Raw genomic sequence first — 18,060 nt, forward strand, 5'->3', positions numbered from 1 at the left:
TCAGTCTATCTTTCTAGCAAACGTCACTTCTAATATTTCCCTGATGCTGTCAGCTCTCACTTATTTTACGGTCATGTTATACATATTTCAATACACAGACCAAGTAGTTTGAGTACATACCATTCTGCAGAACATGTAAATTTACTTATGGAGTCTCCTACTTATTACAGTTGATCTTTTAAAAGGGTAAATAATTTGTTTTTGTTCTTGAGGTATTAACATAAAAATTAACAGTAGCTGTCCTTATTTGTATCATCCTTATAATCTTACTCTCTTTGTAAGAAGGACCTTAAAAGGGATTCTAATGGCAAGACCCCTTTTATATCCTGATGGCCCTAACATATAAAGTTCATTATATTCAGAACAACCACACTGTACTGTTGTAATTATTTATTTCAACAAAACAACATTGTATGGATACAATGACAATAGAGTATATAAATTCCATTACAGGGTATTGTTAAAATATTTACAAAGTCAATTCTAGACAGAGTTTATGTAATAGGAGTTGAGTTAGTGTGAGGAATGAAATGGCAGCTATGTTGCCTCAGCTGTAATATTTTCATTTCCTATACTGTTTTTCTTGAATAACTTTCTGTAAATTTCAGTCCTAGGAGTAATGCATTTTTACACCCAGAGTTTGCAACAAGCATTTCCAGTTCAAGTATTGCATAGGTTAGAGGCAGAGTAAAGATCCTCCTATACTTCCCCATCAAGGGTTTCTTAATCAGGAATGGCATGGATTAAATGCAGAGTAAAGCTCCTGGTCTTTCTTAGTAATATGCCTTACCACCAACTTCAGAACAAAAATGTGCCTTAGTACCAACCTCATAAGAGCACCCTAAAGCAACAATGTTATTTTTCTATTTCCATCATCAGGCATCCTTTTTGACTTTGAATGAGACCGCCAGTTCACTTCTAATTAGTGCATATCACTGCCCAGTGCCCTTGTCAGACCCCACCTACAGTACTGTGTTTTGACCACCAAGAAATAAAGGAAACATTCAAGGCATGAAGGTGGCACAGAGAAAAGCCACAAGGCTCACCCCAGCATCAGAGGATTAAGTTACAAAGAAAGACTGGAGAAACTGGGGCTCTTTAGACCTGAAAGGAGACTACTGAGAAGGAACCTTATAGAAATATACAAGATATTAAATGGCGTAGGTGAGGTTAATTGGAAACAGTACTTCAAGATATTCCAGAGCATTAGAGGAAAGGAGCATAGAATAAAAATAGGGACAGAGAACTTTAGGACAGATGTCAGGAAGCACTTCTTCCTGCAACGAGTGCTAAATATTTGGAATGGTTTTCTAAGTACAGTAGTGGTGGCAAATGTCTTAGACATTCAAGAGATAGTTAGATGAAGGAATGGGGAAAAATAAATTTTCTTTTTTCTGGATGGATGAGCTAAGATAGGCTGATTGGCCTCCATCATCTGTATCTATATTGTGCCTAATTACATGCAGTTTTGTTCTCCGAATCCACTCGCACCAGGAACCAGGAGGAGAAGGGCAAATGCATTTCAAGTTGGGTCCTTACAGCCAGTAAAGACAGGAGACTTTCATCCCATCAATTTGGGCTGGATTGGAACTCGGAACCTAGAGGTAAAAGGAGAGGACTCTACCAACTGCACTGACTAGACCCCCATTTGGATATCAAGTAAAGAATTGGATTGAAATTTTGCGTGGTTACACATTTCTTTTCAATTTTCAGCCACTTAATAACAGTTAAAATAAAGAGTAGCCTTTAATATCCATGTAGTATCAGTAGGAGCATCAGCAGATTGATGACATCACAGCAACAGGTGCAATGTACAAGGGTCTGTTTGCCTCTCACAGGGAGACAGAATCAGAGGAGAAGAACAAAGCTCAGAGAAATAATTACAAAATGGAAAACATAGGAGGAAGTGAACTATGTTTCTACTTACAGAGCAAAAGCATGAAAGGGAAAAGGAGAGTAAATAAGACATGTGGAGATAGGCTTCATTCTGGATCAGCACCTAGTTCAGTTTGCTTAATATTGTTCATCTTGATTGATGAAATACAAGGACAACTTTTTCTCAGGACACACATTTTGAATGTGTGCAATGCCCATCTCTGTGAAAAACAGAATAATGCAGTGTACATCATAATATGAAGCAATTATCATGTCTATTACCATCAATGTAGATCATTTGCAAAGTCTTATTATCAACATCATATCCCAAATGTAAGAAGTCACACAACACCAGGTTATAGTCCAATAGTTTTATTTGAAATCACAAGCTTTCGGAGCGCTGCTCCTTCGTCAGGTGAAGTGGAGAGATGCATAAAGACACAGCTTATATAGTCAGAGAATAATGCCAGGTGATTACAGGTAACCATCTGGCATTATTCTCTGACTATGTAAGCTGTGTCTTTATGCATCTCTCCACTTCACCTGACGAAGGAGCAGCGCTCCGAAAGCTTGTGATTTCAAATAAAACTATTGGACTATAACCTGGTGTTGTGTGACGACTTACATTTCTCCACCCCAGTCCAACACCGGCATCTCCACATCATATCCCAGTTGAGCAAAGATACTGTCAAAGTTACTCTTATTTTTTTGCCTCAATTCCTAAGATATCCTTGCTCTTTATTTCTACTAGCAATGCACATTCCCAACTAAAAAGGCACACAGACAATTTACTTTTAAACTCTTAGCACTCTTAAGCTAGCCATTAGCCAGAAGTCTTTAAAATTATGAAAGGTTTTGATAGAGTGGATACAAAGAGAATGTTTCCACTTGTAGGGAAGAGCATAACTAGAAGCCATCAATATAAGATAGCCACCAAGAAATCCAATAGGGAATTCAGAAGAAACTTCTTTACCCAAAGAGTGGTGAAAATGTGGAACTCGCTACCACAGGGAGTGGTTGAAGTGAATCATATAGATGCATTTAAGGGGAGGCTAGACAAGCATATGAGGGAAAAGGGAATAGAGGGTTATGCTGATAGATTTAGATGAGGAAAGACGGAAGGAGTCTTGAGTGGAGCATAAACACCGGCATGGACTGGTTGGGCTGAATGGCCTGTTTCTGTGCCATATATCCTCTGTAATGTAATCAGTACATACATGAAAGAGGCCAAGGCTCTTTATGTCTACACACCAATAGTAGTAATCCCAGACCTCAGAGATAACTTGGATTCAGTTAATGCCACTAAACTATATTGCATTTCTTCTCACTCTGATAAAATTAAGTTAATTAAAAAAGTATGGCCCTTCATCAAAAGAACTGCAGTGCACTTGACCAAATAGAAATATATTTAATCTGTCTCATTAAATTAATAACTATACAGTTTATTTAAAATACTACGTATATTTAAACAACAGCTGAGGACAGGATTAGATTCAGCTGTGCTACTTTACACAGCCAAATAACCTGCCAACATAAAGCTCACACATGAGGCGAGGTACCACATGACTAGTGCCTGTGGTACTGTGCCCCAGTATGTCAGCACCTGCAGAAGAGGAAAGAAAATTAGAGGTGAGGAAACACTCAATCTCCATGGGTACCTGTGTCTCATGATCTCAACCAGCACTCAGTATGTGGAGAATTGTTGGCACAAACAACACAGTCACACTACCCGTTTTATTGGGAGTGGAGAAAAGGAGATTTTCTTTTAAAGGCCCTTTTTCTAGTTTATTAAGGAGACCAATCATAAATTGTAATGTAAAATTTCCTTTTATATATATAATTATATATATATATTAGCACCTAAAAAAATTAAGAGCACTGAATGTGATTTGGAAATTTGTATTTTGCCAAATAAATATAGATAACATAATGGCTGGGAATTTACGGTTGTAATGACAGTGAAACTGTTAGTGCTCACCCTCATTACTGTGTAAAAGTGACAGCAACTTCTGGCGTCTGCACATGCGCAGTTAAATGCAGAAATCAGAAGTTGCTGTCAGTGATACCCTACTCCTCCACAGGGTGCGCTGTTGTAGCCTTCGCAGATGCAATCAACACAGAATCAGTGATTTGACGTGAACTTCAACTTTTTATGCACTATCCTCCTGTAAAAACCATTGGCCCGGATTTTGCGATCAGTGGTGAAGGGACGGTGCTCGCCACTGACCTCAAAGAAAGCTGTCCACAAAGATTTAGTGGGCTCTGTGGCATCAATTTCCCCTAATCTGATGTCAGTTTCAATCTGGTGCCATTTATAGGGGATCTGTGGCATCCAGCAACAGGGCAAGCAGCAGATAGGCTGATCAGCCAATCAGATTGAACAATTCTCACAGACAGCAAACCAAAAAGTAAAAACCACTGATTATCATTTACTTTTTAATCATTTTACAGAAAGCAAAATAAAGATTGTGACATACACATGGTATTAAGGTAGAAGCTGCATTTTTAAACGGTGTATTAAGTCATAATTACTGTTGAACAACCTCTCTGGCCCTGAAAAACTAATTTTAGCAGTGTGGACTGTCATTCCCTCGATTCCATGATAAAAATTCCATATATTTAAAAACAATAAATATTAATTTTGGATTTTTTTTCAAAATGTGTTTATGATATTTCAGTTTCTACCTTAATCCCATGTGTATGTCACAATCTTTATTTCTCTTTCTGTAAAATGATTAAAACGTGAATGAAAATCAGTACTTTTTACATCCTGGTTTGCTCTCTGTGAGAATTCTTCAATCTGATTGGCTGCTCAACCTGCTTGCTGACTTCACTGTTTCTGGACACCACAGATCCCCTATAAATGGCACCAGATTGAAACTGATGCCAGAATTGGGGAAATCAACGCCACAGAGCCCGTTAAATTTTTCTTCGAGTTCAACAGCAAGCACCGTTGCTTCGCCGCTGACAGCAAAATCCGGGCCAATAACTTTATATTAAAGCCTGGCGGGTATCCCATGGAAATTATTTAGGAAGCCAGTCATCCAGGTGAATTTTTTCAGAGCTTCTCCTGCTCCCTCACCGAAACTTTGCTGGAAGTGCGGTGGATGCCCCATTTCTGCACATAAGCAGGGTTTCCACCGCACATCCGGCAAAGTTACTGTGGCAAGAGAAGCTCTGAGGAGATTCACCCTCCTGTGATCTTTTCACCTCTGGGATCTGGCTTAGAATCCAGCCCAGATTAAGTGGGTGAAAATCTGTTCCCTCCACAGGATCTAAGAATCTTCCAGTTTCAATCCAAGGATGAGTGGTCATGAACCTGCAGCACAAAACTCTGTAATCTGGCAGTAATTAGCACTATACTGCTAATAGCACTCAGGAAGGTGAAGGAAGATTTGGAATGCAAAGTTCGAGGCTGAAGACTCCACATAATAGGAAAGTGGTCTAATTAAATTGTAAAATGTAAATGGATCATTGAATGTATTTTTCCTTGTATAACTTCTCCACTTCAGGTACCAACTTCTAATCAAAGGATAGGTAGTGACTTGCTCCAGGGGGTTATTTGCAATTATGCCATGCATAAGGTGAGACATACAGGAGATTATTCACAGTTACTGTGCACGTGGAGTGCGATGTGCAGGGGATTATTTGAAGTTATTATACCGCGTTTGGAGCCTGAGCTGCAAGGGAATTACTCACTGTTATACCACATGTGGGGTTTGAACTGGAGTGGAGTTATTTTCACTTACACACGATGCTGGAGATCAGTTATTTGCTCCCAACATAATTATCTTACACTGGCATTACCTGCAGGTTTTTGTGCTACACTCGTAGTTGTGCTGACAGTAGGCTTGAATGGGTTTACTGCCACTGACCATCCTCCAGAAAGGAGTGTTCCGGGAAACACGTCTAAGAAGAGGGGATCTCTGAGAGACTTCATTCTGGATGGGCTTTGAATCCAACTTGAATAAAAAAAGCACAAGATAATTGCTAAATAGAAATAAAAAACAATATACAGGTCCACAACCCCTTATCCGAAACCCTTGGGGCCAGATGTGTTTCGGAATTCGGAATTTTACGGATTTCAGAACGGTACAAAATGAATTGAGCTTTTAAAAAAAAAGCCCTGATGATTGAGGAAGGCCATACTGTAAGTAGATCACTGTAAATTGTTCCTCTTTTATTCAGACATTGTGTTTGAAGTTCACCTATTGACTTCTGTTTCCTGATATAATTTTGTTCTTATTACCATTCTCAGTATTGGATCTTGTGTCAATTTGGTCCCATTGCTGCCGCATATTCACAAACTGAAATGTGATACTTGAACGTTTTTTTGTGGAGGTCGGGGCGCGAGGGGGAGGTCGGGGTGCGAGCGTGAGGGGGGAAAACTTTCGGTTTTCAGAGGTTTTCGGAATTGCGGATAAGGGGTTGTGGACCTGTACTAATAAATTAGCAGATTAAATTCATACCTGCATGTGAATTAATTCAGCAGAATTACAATACTTTAAAAGGTACGAGAAATTTAAAAAAGGACTGGGAGACTCGCAAAGGTTAGCTGAGGATAAATTCACATTAATGTTACATGGAGTAATAGGGTGGCGGAAAGGTAGATTGTGGATAACATTAAGGACTAAGAATAATTCAGTTATTTACAGACACAGGATACTATTGATCAAGAACAAACGGCAGATGTGTTGAATAATTCTTCACAAACAAAGACCCTCGACATTAACCCTTCACAACAGGCGGGGAGAGGATCATGCAGCGGTTAAAACATTTTAAACGGGGAATGTGTCCCCAAACCGCTGCGCACACGCCTGCCGCCACTTTCATGGCAGCAGGTTTTGTGGTGTGCGATTGTTCTGCCTTGGAGAGGCTTCATTAACATATTTAAATCAGGCTCCCATAGTGCAATTGGGAGCCTTATTTATATTTAACAGTTGCCGTGCGGGTTTCCCAGGGATCAGGAAACCCGGCAGTGAAAGGGAGGCAGGAGTTGCCGGCTCAAACAGGTAAGTGCCTTTTACAGCCCTTCTTGTAAGCCAGGAGGAGCAGGAGTGCTTCCCCCGCCCCGTTAGAAAGCCTTCAGCCTCCCCTCTGCCAATCACGGCCTCTCCCCCCACCACGATCAACGACCTCCCCCCCACCAAGCACCGATCTCCAGGCTCTCCGCACCGATTGCCATTCCCAAGGGTCGCCGGCTGCGACTTCCTGCTGCTGGTTTCCCGCCCAGCAGCCAGCCAGCCTGCCAATTTGGCCAGCTGCCGGGTGGGAAATGGAAGAAAACAATTATAATGAGGTCCTGTTGTTAAACTCGTCAGGACCTTCCCATCCCTGGCCACGAAACATTCCGCGGCCATTTTCGACCATTACCAAACTTACTACAAATAGTGCACAGTGGAAATTTCCCCACGACTGGCTACAGGGAACCTGGGCCAAATGAGACTATCAGAATTCAGCATTCTTTAGCCATTTTTTTCACAGAAAGGACTTGGACATGAGCTATTTTTAAGTACCTTTTGAGTAAAAGCTTTCCTAAAAGGGGTTAGCTTCTCAAGATAGCCTTGTGCTGGGTTGTGGATCCGTTGGCAGATGAAAGGTGATTAAAATGCTAGATGGCGACTTGTTTCGCTCAGAGACCAAACCATGGCCAATTCACTAATGTGTCTGGTCATTCAGATTGACACCTAGCACCTTCATGTTAAAAAATTTTTTTGACATCTGTGCGTCAGGAAGTGAGGCTTTTAAAAATCAAAACACAAGTACCAAAAGATCAAGCAGCAGAAAGTTGCACAGGGGGAAAATCTCTATCCTGGGCAGAAGGACAGGATGCAGAGATTGTTCTTTTAAGTTGAGTAACACGAGTGAGCTAGCACTTGTGTTCTTTATTTCTGTAGCAGTACACATACAGATGTTGTACCATTGTTCCAAATGGCTCTCATTGTCCTGTATGTTTAATTTATCCTGGAATAAAGCAAACTTCACCTCACTTGTGTTAACTGAGTACATCTTTGGTGAGATTGAAGGAGTACACATGCGTAAGACATGGAGATCTGGTCAGATCATAAGGGATGTTCTTTGTTACACCCTTGGGTCCCACTATCGCACAGGTAGATATAGGACAGTGAGTCAACGTCCATTAAAAAGTTGATGCTCGGACCACTTAAGAGAGCAACTGACACGACTGAACCCAAGGAGATATCTACGGCAGACCCGAATTTGTAAAAGGAACTCATCCTAGAATCATCAAGGAAATGAATGAGGAAATAGGCAAGGATCTCTGTCAGCATTCATCTATACTACACAGAGCCCGAAGGAATAATCGACATGCTTTAAAAGCAATAGGCCATGATTCAGTGGCCATGGGGACTTAATTTGCTCCGAGTGCCATTTTTAGAGCACGAGTTCACACATTTGCATTAAATTCTTGCCTGCACTATTTTGGGGAGTTGGGGTAGATTTGCTGTGGGCTTCTCCCAATCGTCAGGTGTGACTTCAGCGGAAGATCCGCAGAAACTCCGGTGTTTACACTGTGGCCGCGATTTCGCCAGCGGAGGCAGGATCGCGGAGGGAGAGGTGGTTGGCGGGTTCCAGTCCCACTCCCAGCACTGCTGCTCTGTGAAAAGGATTTTCTGTTAATAGGGCTTGTTAAGCCCACCCTGCGGTGTTCTCGGCCAACTAAAAGGAAGTGGGTCTGGTGATGTCAATTGATAATGCGTCATCAGCCAGTTTCCTTAAAGGGACCACAACCGCATTCATTTTGACAGTTGTGCTGTCAGTGTTCTGCAGCATTGAGGTGCTGCAAACACTGACAAGCACTGCACAAAGGTGGACGGTTGCACCCAGGCTCTCCCATGACTCCCTCCATACGCAGGGAGGTTCTCGTCCCTTCCAAGGGTGGAAGAGACCTCTCCAGGACACCAACGCAGCCTGGTTGTACATTGCACAGGAGGGCAGAAGTAGGGTTGTCGTCAGGAGGACCAGGCTGCAGTGGCGCAAACATTTCACTCAACCGCATCCTGCTGTGCCTCTCATCACATCCCCATCACTCTGCCTTCCCTACCCTACTCCTGCACATCCTTACTCACACCAACTTACCTTGCACCTCCACCCATCCCACTCTATCTACATTATCATTTCCCCATCTCACTAGCCACCCCTCACACTCACCCTCATCCTAGTGAAATCATACCAACTAACAACACAGGCACTTGGGTGTTTTATGCTATGTTCATGTAAATTTTCTGTTAATGTTTTGTCAACGTTGAAATCTTTATTTTCAACACTTTGCCTTATTGTACAGATTTGTGCTCACCTTTGGAAGTGTCTTAGTGAGTGTGAAAGGAATGGCTTGGTCATTGTAGGAATGCTTTATGGTGCTGGTGTGGGGTGGTGTTAACCTGGCGCATCATGTGGCAGCCACGGTGTACAGCATAAAGTGAAGTAAATCTGGTCATGGTGATGTCATCGCTGGCCTCCCGGACAGCAATATTGTCAGGTGCTGATGCCCTGTGTCCTGTGCAGCATCAGATGATTGCGGAGAAGGTTGGTATTGTTGTTGGTGTGCCTGGTGATGTTGGTGTTGGGGCTGATCATGGAGGGATTCAGAGGACAATGGTGAGATATTTTTCAAGGGCACTGATGTTGCTGGAATAGATGGCAGCTGAAGTTGTGATGACAAGCGATCTGTCAATGGTGAGAGAGCTTGCTCCAAGGAGGTGAAAGTGAATAGAGAGTTTACTCCAAACACTTCCAAACTTTATACAGCTCAAAAGCGTCTTTCAAGTCCTGAAGGCTCAAGCTTCTGACATTGGAAAGTGACCGGCTGTGAAATGGTAGCTTTCATACCACTTTTGCATCTGTCACCTATTCACAGCAATGGGGAGACATAGAGAACCCGACCTACTTACTTGACGTGATCTCTGAATGATGTGAACCCCATTAAAAATGTGTTAAAATAGAAAAAGGCTGGCAAAATAGTAGTTAGCAAGCACTTAACAAGCATTTAAGTATCTTAAATGCCGGCAAAATTCAGCCCTGTTTCTCTAGGGTTTCCAGGATCTGTTGCTGAAGTTATGCCGGATGATCAGGAGAAGCCCCATGAAAATTCTACCCCTTCCTTTTTAACTGCTGCATGATCCTGGTTAAATGTGAACCGTTAATGATACCAAAATAAATACTCCCACCTCTTGACATCAGAGTTGTTCTCAAATATAAAGCAGAAAATTTGTATCGGACCAGTACAAATATTCAACATAGTCTCCTCCTCATTGGTGAGGGAAAGGAAAACTCTGGCCATGCTTGGGCTAATAAAATGATACCACTCTGCATGAGTGGATCAAGATAGCTCCCAGGACAGACCCCGTGAGTCTATGCTTCATTATGTGGTATTCTGATGGGAACCTCCGCAGGGCCTCATTATCAGCAGGACATCACACGACTGATATGAATTAATTTAGTCCCACCTTCAGTAGGTCTGCCCTGTACTTGTTGCGATCATCTTACATCTTCCTCCTCAGAATAAGTTAAACCTATTACAAGCACCAAAAAAAAAATTGTTCCTTTTGTCTTCTCCCAATCCACTACTACCTTAAGTAAGGAAGATTTTTTCCCCCCTGCCTTCTCTCCAATTCCTCTCCTCTCCTGAAGACACAGGGGGTAATTTTGACTTTGGTTGATGGTGTAAAATGGGCGATACCGATTCAGCCGCCCGTTATACATCTCTCCTGATTTCCTGATTTTCATTTTCACAATGGAAATGAAAATCGCGAGAGACGTATAACAGGTGGCTGACTCAATAATGCCCATTTTACACTATCACCCAAAGTCAAAGTTACCCGCACTGGCAGTTTTTAGTATCTCACCCAGGTGTCCAGTCTTTATCTTTGAGCCGAGGCAGTGTCGCAGGTTATTAACCATGGGAGGCATTAAGGGGTGCCCAGTCCTGTCCTCATCAGACACCCGCAAGTGCACAGTATACAGCAGGGCTCTTGAGACAGAAATCAGGATCCTTAGCTGATTTTTCACCTTCTCAGCCCAGGCATGCTGAAATGGATTGTAGCAATCCAATAGCTGAGATTGGCTAATTCAGCACAGTCCAGCGAACAATCCTGGGACCCTCCTAGTCTGTATGCCTCAGTACCACACCGGACAGAGCATCTGTCCACTGAGGTAAGCAGAAATGAAAAAGAAGAAATATTGTAGAGACATGTACAATGCATAAACATCATCTCTTGTTATTTTGCAAGTGTCCAAATCAGACTAACAATAATCTCACCTACCTGAGAGCAAAACACCAATAAAGTAACAAATGCAATCATTAGTCCTGTTCTCCAGCCTCCAGCTTCCATCTTTCAAACCTGTCAGGCAAATGTTTCAACTGTTGTGAAGTTTGCAGGTTGTGGGATCAAGTCTGGGTCTATAGCTGGAGTACTCAAGGACAGTGACTGTTCTGATCCTTTCTCTATCTGCACAGACTGGCTCTTGCATCAGATTATTTGCCAAGTATTTGGCAACTTTAAAGATTATCTTTTAGTAATGAATCACACATGAGTCATTCCTCAAACAAGGGAGAAAAAAAAAACAAGAGTGGACTCTGGTGACAACCGCATCGGTTTTATTAACTACCTGAGAATGGTAGATGTATTCTCAAATCAAACATTTTCAGATCTGGGAACTTGCAATATTTTTTCCCCTGAAATCTTATGCAGAAAAAAATTCTAGAAATGGAACTAAGGCCACCAACAGGTTGCAGGTTTCCCCATAGCCCAAAGTATGCCCAGCCCTGGCTCAGCAACCCATGAGGGCAGTATCATAGCAATGTCCAGTACTGTCCTCCCAAATCCATGCTTATCTTTCCCAGAACTCCATGTTTGAATCCTTCCAATCAGGTTTCCGCCCCCGCTACAGTACCAAAACGACTCTTATCAAAGTCACAAATTACATCCTAGTTGACTGTGACAAAGGTAAACTATCCCTCCTCGTCCTTCTCGATCTGTTGCAGCCTTTGACACGGTTGACCACAAAATTCTGCTCCAACGCCTCTCCACTGTCGCACAGCTGGGTGGAACTGCAGTCACCTGGTTCCATTCTTATCTACTCAGTCGTAGCCAGAGAATCACCTGCAATGGCTTCTCTTCCTGCTCCCGCACCATTATCTCTGGTGCCCTCCAAGGATCTACCCTTGGCCCCCTCCTATTTCTCATCTACATGCTGCATCGGCGACATCATCCGAAAACACTATGTCAATTTCTGTAATGTATATACCTTTAAGGGGGGAACTACTTTTTACAGCTCATGTATACTGTAGTACCGGCAGTGACCACACCTGTATATAGTACTGAGTAGTAATCTGTACAGGCAGTTCCATTGTGAGCCACGTTGAGTAAACACCTGTTGTACCGTTTCTCCTGCAGTCTGTGTCTTATTATACCCAGACACAACAATTTCCACATGTATGCTGACGACACCCAGCTCTACCTCACCTCCACCTCTATCGACCCCTCCACTGTCTCTAAATTGTCAGACTGCTTGTCCGACTGGATGAGCAGAAATTTCCTCCAACTTAATATTGGGAAGAACAAAGCCATTGTCTTCGGTCCACGCCACAAACTCCATTCCCTTGCCACTGACTCCATCCCTCTCCCTGGCAACTGTGTGAGGCTGAACCAGACAGTTTGCAACCTTGTTGTTATATTTGAACCTGAGTTGAGCATCCTACCACATATCTGCACCATTACTAAGACTGCCTATTTCCACCTCTGCAATATCACCCGACTCTGCCCTTTCCTCAGCTTATCTGCTGCTGAAACCCTCATCCACGCCTTTGTTACCTCTAGACTTGACAACTCCAATGCACGCCTGGCCGCCCTCCCTAGTTCTACCCTCCGTAAACTTGAGGTCATCCAAAACTCTGCTTCCAGTGTCCTAACTCGCACCAAGTCCCACTCACCCATCTCCCCTGTGCTCATTGACCTACATTGGCTCCCGGTTAAGCAACACCCCAATTTTAAAATTCTCATCCTTGTTTTCAAATCCTTCCATGGCCTCGCCCCTCCCTATCACTAATTTCCTCCAGCCCTACATCCCCCCGCCCCCGAGATCTCTGTGCTCCACCAACTCTGGCCTCTTGAACATCCCCGATTTTAATTGCTCCACCATTGGTGGCTGTGCTTTCAGCTGCCAAGGCCCTAAGCTCTGGAATTCCCTCCCTAAACCTCTCCGCCTCGCTACCTCTCTTTCCTCCTTTAAGATGCTCCTTAAAACCTACCTCTTTGACCAAGCTTTTGGTCATTTGCCCTAATACCTCCTTATGTGGTCAATGTCAAATTTTGTTTGATAATGCTGCTGTGAAGCACCTTGGGACATTTTACTACATTAAAGGCGCTATATAAATACAAGTCGTTGTTGCCGTTAACCAATGACCAAACGTGCTCTCTTGCAGCAGGAATCATGGATAGCGATTAAGTGTGAGAACCCTGACTAATGTACCCCCTCCCTATTCAAAGGACACTAACACCTACTGTGGTGCCCAGCTGATATTGGGAATTCAGCACTGAAAAAGGATTGAGTTTGGAACTTCCTGGTCTGTGTGTTTCAGTCGCACCCTGGGTGGTGCATTTACCATCTGAGCTTCTGAGAGTTCTTTTTTATTCATTCATGGGATGTGGGCGCCGCTGGCAAGGCCAGCATTTATTGATCATCATTAATTGCCCTTGAGAAGATGGTGGTGAGCCACCTTCTTGAACCGTTGCAGTCTGTGTGGCGAAGGTACTCCCACAGTGCTGTTAGAAACATAGAGGATAGGAGCAGGAGTTGGCCATTCGGCCCCTCGAGCCTGCTCCGCCATTCAATGAGATCATGGCTGATCATCCAAATTCAGTACCCTGTCCCTGCCTTCTCCCCATATCCCTTGATCCCTTTAGCCTTAAGAAATATATCCAACTCCTTCTTGAATATATTTAATGAACTGGCCTCCACCGCCCTCTGTGGCAGAGAATTCCACAGGTTCACCACTCTCTGGGTGAAGAAATTCCTCCTCATCTCAGTCCTAAATGGCTTACCCCTTATCCTTAGACTATGACCCCTAGTTCTGGACTCCCTGGCCATCAGGAACATCCTTCCTGCATCTAGTCTGTCCAGGCCTGACAGAATTTTTTAGGTTTCGATGAGATCCCCTCTCAATCTTCTAAACTCCAGTGAGTACAAGCCCAATCGACACAATCTCTCCTCATTCATCATTCCTGCCATCCCAGGTATCAGCCTGGCGAATCTTCGCTGCACTCCTTCCATGGCAAGAACATCCTTCCTCAGATAAGGCGACCAAAACTGCACACAATACTCAAGGTGCAGTCTCACCAAGGCCCTGTACAACTGTAGCAAGACATCCTTGTTTCTGTACTCGAACCCTCTTGCTATGAAGACCAACATACCATTTGCCTTCTTAACCGCCTGCTGCACCTGCATGCTTACCTTCAGCGACTGGTGCACAAGAACACCCAGATCTCTTTGGCAATAGATTGGGAGAAGGGGAAGTGCATTCAGATAATAATCTGCCTTCCTGTTTTTGCCACCAAAGTGGGTAACCTCACATTTATCCACATTATAGTGCATTTGCCATGTTTCTGCCCAATCACCCAACCTGTCCAAATCGTACTGGAGTTTCACGACATCCTCCTCACAGCATACCCTCCCACCCAGCTTTGTGTCGTCTGCAAATTTGGAGATACTACATTCAATTCCCTCGTCCAGATCATTAATATATATTGTGAATAGCTGGGGTCCTAGGACCGATCCTTGCGGTACCCCACTAGTCACTGCCTGCCACTCGGAAAACGACCCATTTATTCCAACTCTTTGCTTTCTATCTGCCAACCAGTTCTCAATCCAAGTCAATACCTTGCCCCCAATCCCATGTGCCTTAATTTTGCAAGCTAATCTCTTATGCGGGACGTTATCGAAAGCCTTCTGAAAGTCCAAATACACCACATCCACTGGTTCTCCCTTATCTATTTTACCAGTTACATCCCAAAAAATTCCAGTAGATTAGTCAAGCACGATTTACCCTTTGTAAATCCATGTTGATTTTGTCCGATCCTGTCACTGCTCTCCAAGTGCTCTGCTATTACATCTTTTATAATGGACTCTAGCATTTTCCCCACTACCGATGTCAGGCTTACCGGTCTTTAATTCCCCACTTTTTCTCTACCACCTTTTTTGAATAGTGGGGTAACATTAGCTACCCTCCAATCCATGGGCACTGTTCCAGAGTCTATTGAGTTCTGGAAGATGACCAGCAATGCATCTACTATCTCCATGGCCACTTCCTTAAGTACCCTAGGATGTAGATTATCAGGCCCTGGGGATTTATCGGCCTTCAATCCCGTCAACTTCCCCAACACCATTTCCCTACAAATACTGATTTCTTTCAGTTCCTCCCTCTCATTAGACCCTATATTCCCCGACATCTCTGGGAGGTTATTTGTGTCCTCCTTCGTGAAGACAGAACCAAAATATGTATTTAATTGGTCTGCCATTTCTTTGTTCCCCATTATAAATTCCCCTGATTCTGACTGTAAGGGACCTACGCTTGATTTCACCAATCTTTTTCTCTTCACATATCTATAAAAGCTTTTACAGTCAGTTTTTATGTTCCCTGCAAGCTTACTTTCATAATCTATTTTCCCCTTCTTAATTAATCCCTTTGTCCTCCTTTGCTGAATCCTAAACTGCTCCCAATCCTCGGGTTTGCTGCTTTTTTTGGCCAATTTATATGTCCTCTCTTTGGATCTTATGTTATCCCTAATTTCCCTTGTTAGCCACGGTTGAGTCACCTTTTTTGATTTATTTTTATGCCAAACAGGGATGAACAAATTCTGTAGTTCATCCATGCGATCTTTAAATGTTTGCCATTGCCTATCCACCATCAACCCTTTAAGTAACGTTCCCCAATCCATCCTAGCCAACCCGCGCCTCATACCATCGTAGTTTCCTTTATTTAAATTCAGGAACCTAGTCTCTGAGTTAACTACTTCACTCTCCATCTTAATGAAGAATTCTATCATATTATGATCGCTCCGACCCAAGGGGCCTCGCACAACAAAATTGCTAATTAATCCTTTCTCATTGCATAATACCCAGTCTAAGATGGCCTGATCCCTAGTTGGTTCCTCGACATATTGGTCCAGGAAACCATCCCGTATACACTCCAGGAATTCTTCCTCTATAGTATTGTTACTAATTTGGTTAGCCCAATCTATATGTAGATTAAAGTCACCCATGATGACTGCTGTGCCCTTATTGCACGCTTCTCTAATTTCCCTTTTAATGCCATCCCCAATCTCTGCATTACTGTTTGGGGGTCTATACACCACTCCCACTAATGTTTTCTGCCCTTTGGTATTTCTCAGTTCTACCCATACAGATTCCACATCATCAGAGCTAATATCTTTCCTTACAATTGCGTTAATCCCCTCTTTAACCAGCAATGCTACCCCACATCCTTTTCCTTTTTGCCTGTCTTTCCTGAATATTGAATACCCCTGGATGTTGAGTTCCCAGCCTTGGTCCCCCTGGAGCCATGTTTCCGTAATTCCAATCATATCATATTCATTTACCTCTATTTGCGCTGCTAATTCATCCACCTTATTACAAATGCTCCTTGCATTAAGACACAAAGCCTTCAGGCTTGCTTTTTTAACGCTCTTAGACCTTTTAGAATTATTATCTACTGTGGCCATGTTTGTTTTAAACCCTTGATTTCTCTGAGTGCCACCTTTGTTTTTCTCCTTCCTGTCTTTTGCTTCTATCCTTGTTTCCCTTTCCTTTGTCTCCCTGCTCAGGTTCCCAACCCCCTGCCATTTTAGTTTAAACCCTCCCCCACAGCACTAGCAAACACTCCCCCAAGGACATCGGTCCTGGTCCTGCCCAGTTGCAGACTGTCCGGTTTGTACTGGTCCCACCTCCCCCAGAACCGGTTCCAATGTCCTAGGAATTTGAATCCCTCCCCCTTGCACCATTCCTCTAGCCACGTATTCATTTGAAGTATCCTTTTATTTCTACTCTGACTAGCACATGGCACTGGTAGCAATCCTGCGATTACTACCTTTGAGGTCCTATTTTTTAATTTACCTCCTAACTCCCTATATTCAGCTTTTAGGACCTCATCCCATTCTTTACCTATATCGTTGGTACCTATATGCACCACGACAACTGGCTGTTCACCCTCCCTTTCCAAAATTTTCTGCAGCTTCTCCGAGACAGCCTTGACCCTTGCACCAGGGAGGCAACACACCATCCTGGAGTCTCGTTTGCTGCCGCAGAAACGCCTATCTATTCCCCTTATAATAGAATCCCCTATCACTATAGCTCTACCCCTCTTTTTCCTCCCGTCCTGTGCAGCCGAACCACCCCTGGTGCCAGGAGGTTGGCTACTGCTGCATTCCCCTGTTAAGCCATCCCCCCCAACAGTATCCAAAACGGTATAACTGTTCGAGAGGGGGATGACCCCAGGGGATTCCTGCACTACCTGCCTGCGCCTAGTACGCTGCCTGATGGTCACCCATTCCCTTTCTCCCTGTGCAACCTTTACCTGCGGTGTGACCACCTCCCTGAACGTGCTATGCACGACTTCCTTGCCTCGCGAATGCTCCAATATCTATCCATCTGCTGCTCCAGTGCTGCAATGCGGTCTGTCAGTAGCTTCAGCTGGACACACTTCCCGCACACGTGGTCGTCAGGGACACAGGAAGTGTCCCTGATTTCCCACATAGCGCAGGAAGAGCAAACTACGGGGCTGAGCTGTCCTGACATGACTTACCCTTTACTTCCTTTAAATTAAGTTACATTTTTGGTTACCAGCAGCCCCCGCTATACCTCAGAGCTTAGAAACTATAACCCACAGAGTTTAAGTTTGGAAAAAAAGGAGAAAGCGAGAAATACTCACCAACCAATCACTTACCTGCTTTCTGGTGATGTCACACTTTGATTACTTTTTACCTCTCTCTCCCGCTGCTGAATTAGTAATCCTCGCTGCTCGCTGCTCCTTTTAAGTGGTGCTCCTCACACCCAGGTCCGCTCCGCCGCTCTGGTCGGGCCTCGCTGCTCCTTTTAAGTGGCGCTCCTCACACCCAGGTCCGCTCCGCCGCTCTGGTCGGGCCTCGCTGCTCGCTGCTCCTTTTAAGTGGC

General features: G+C 43.7%; 1 protein-coding gene across 1 annotated transcript; it reads right to left on the bottom strand.

Annotated features, from left to right (window-relative positions):
• Nucleotides 1-375: 375 nt before the first annotated feature.
• leap2 (liver-expressed antimicrobial peptide 2) lies at nucleotides 376-11,338 on the bottom strand. Its single transcript, XM_085996229.1, has 3 exons — nucleotides 11,157-11,338; nucleotides 5,683-5,837; nucleotides 376-2,096 (listed from the first exon to the last, which is right to left on the bottom strand). Exons 1-3 carry the CDS (start codon nucleotides 11,223-11,225, stop codon nucleotides 2,060-2,062), a joined length of 261 nt encoding a protein of 86 aa, XP_085852355.1. The 5' UTR covers nucleotides 11,226-11,338; the 3' UTR covers nucleotides 376-2,059.
• Nucleotides 11,339-18,060: the final 6,722 nt, after the last annotated feature.

Source organism: Somniosus microcephalus, chromosome 1, assembly GCF_052327205.1.
Source record: "Somniosus microcephalus isolate GS21.2 chromosome 1, FLI_Smic_1.0, whole genome shotgun sequence".
NCBI classification, from domain to species: Eukaryota; Metazoa; Chordata; class Chondrichthyes; order Squaliformes; family Somniosidae; genus Somniosus; species Somniosus microcephalus.

Bases quoted from the DNA above. Each gene is read 5' to 3' on its own strand.
- leap2 (XM_085996229.1), bottom strand. From the start codon at position 11,225: ATGGAAGCTGGAGGCTGGAGAACAGGACTAATGATTGCATTTGTTACT. The intron at 5,838-11,156 runs GTAGGTGAGATT...TTTTTATTCAAG, and splicing joins TATTGGTGTTTTGCTCTCAG to TTGGATTCAAAGCCCATCCA. The intron at 2,097-5,682 runs GTAATGCCAGTG...TGTTTTTCACAG, and splicing joins TGTAGCACAAAAACCTGCAG to AGATGGGCATTGCACACATT.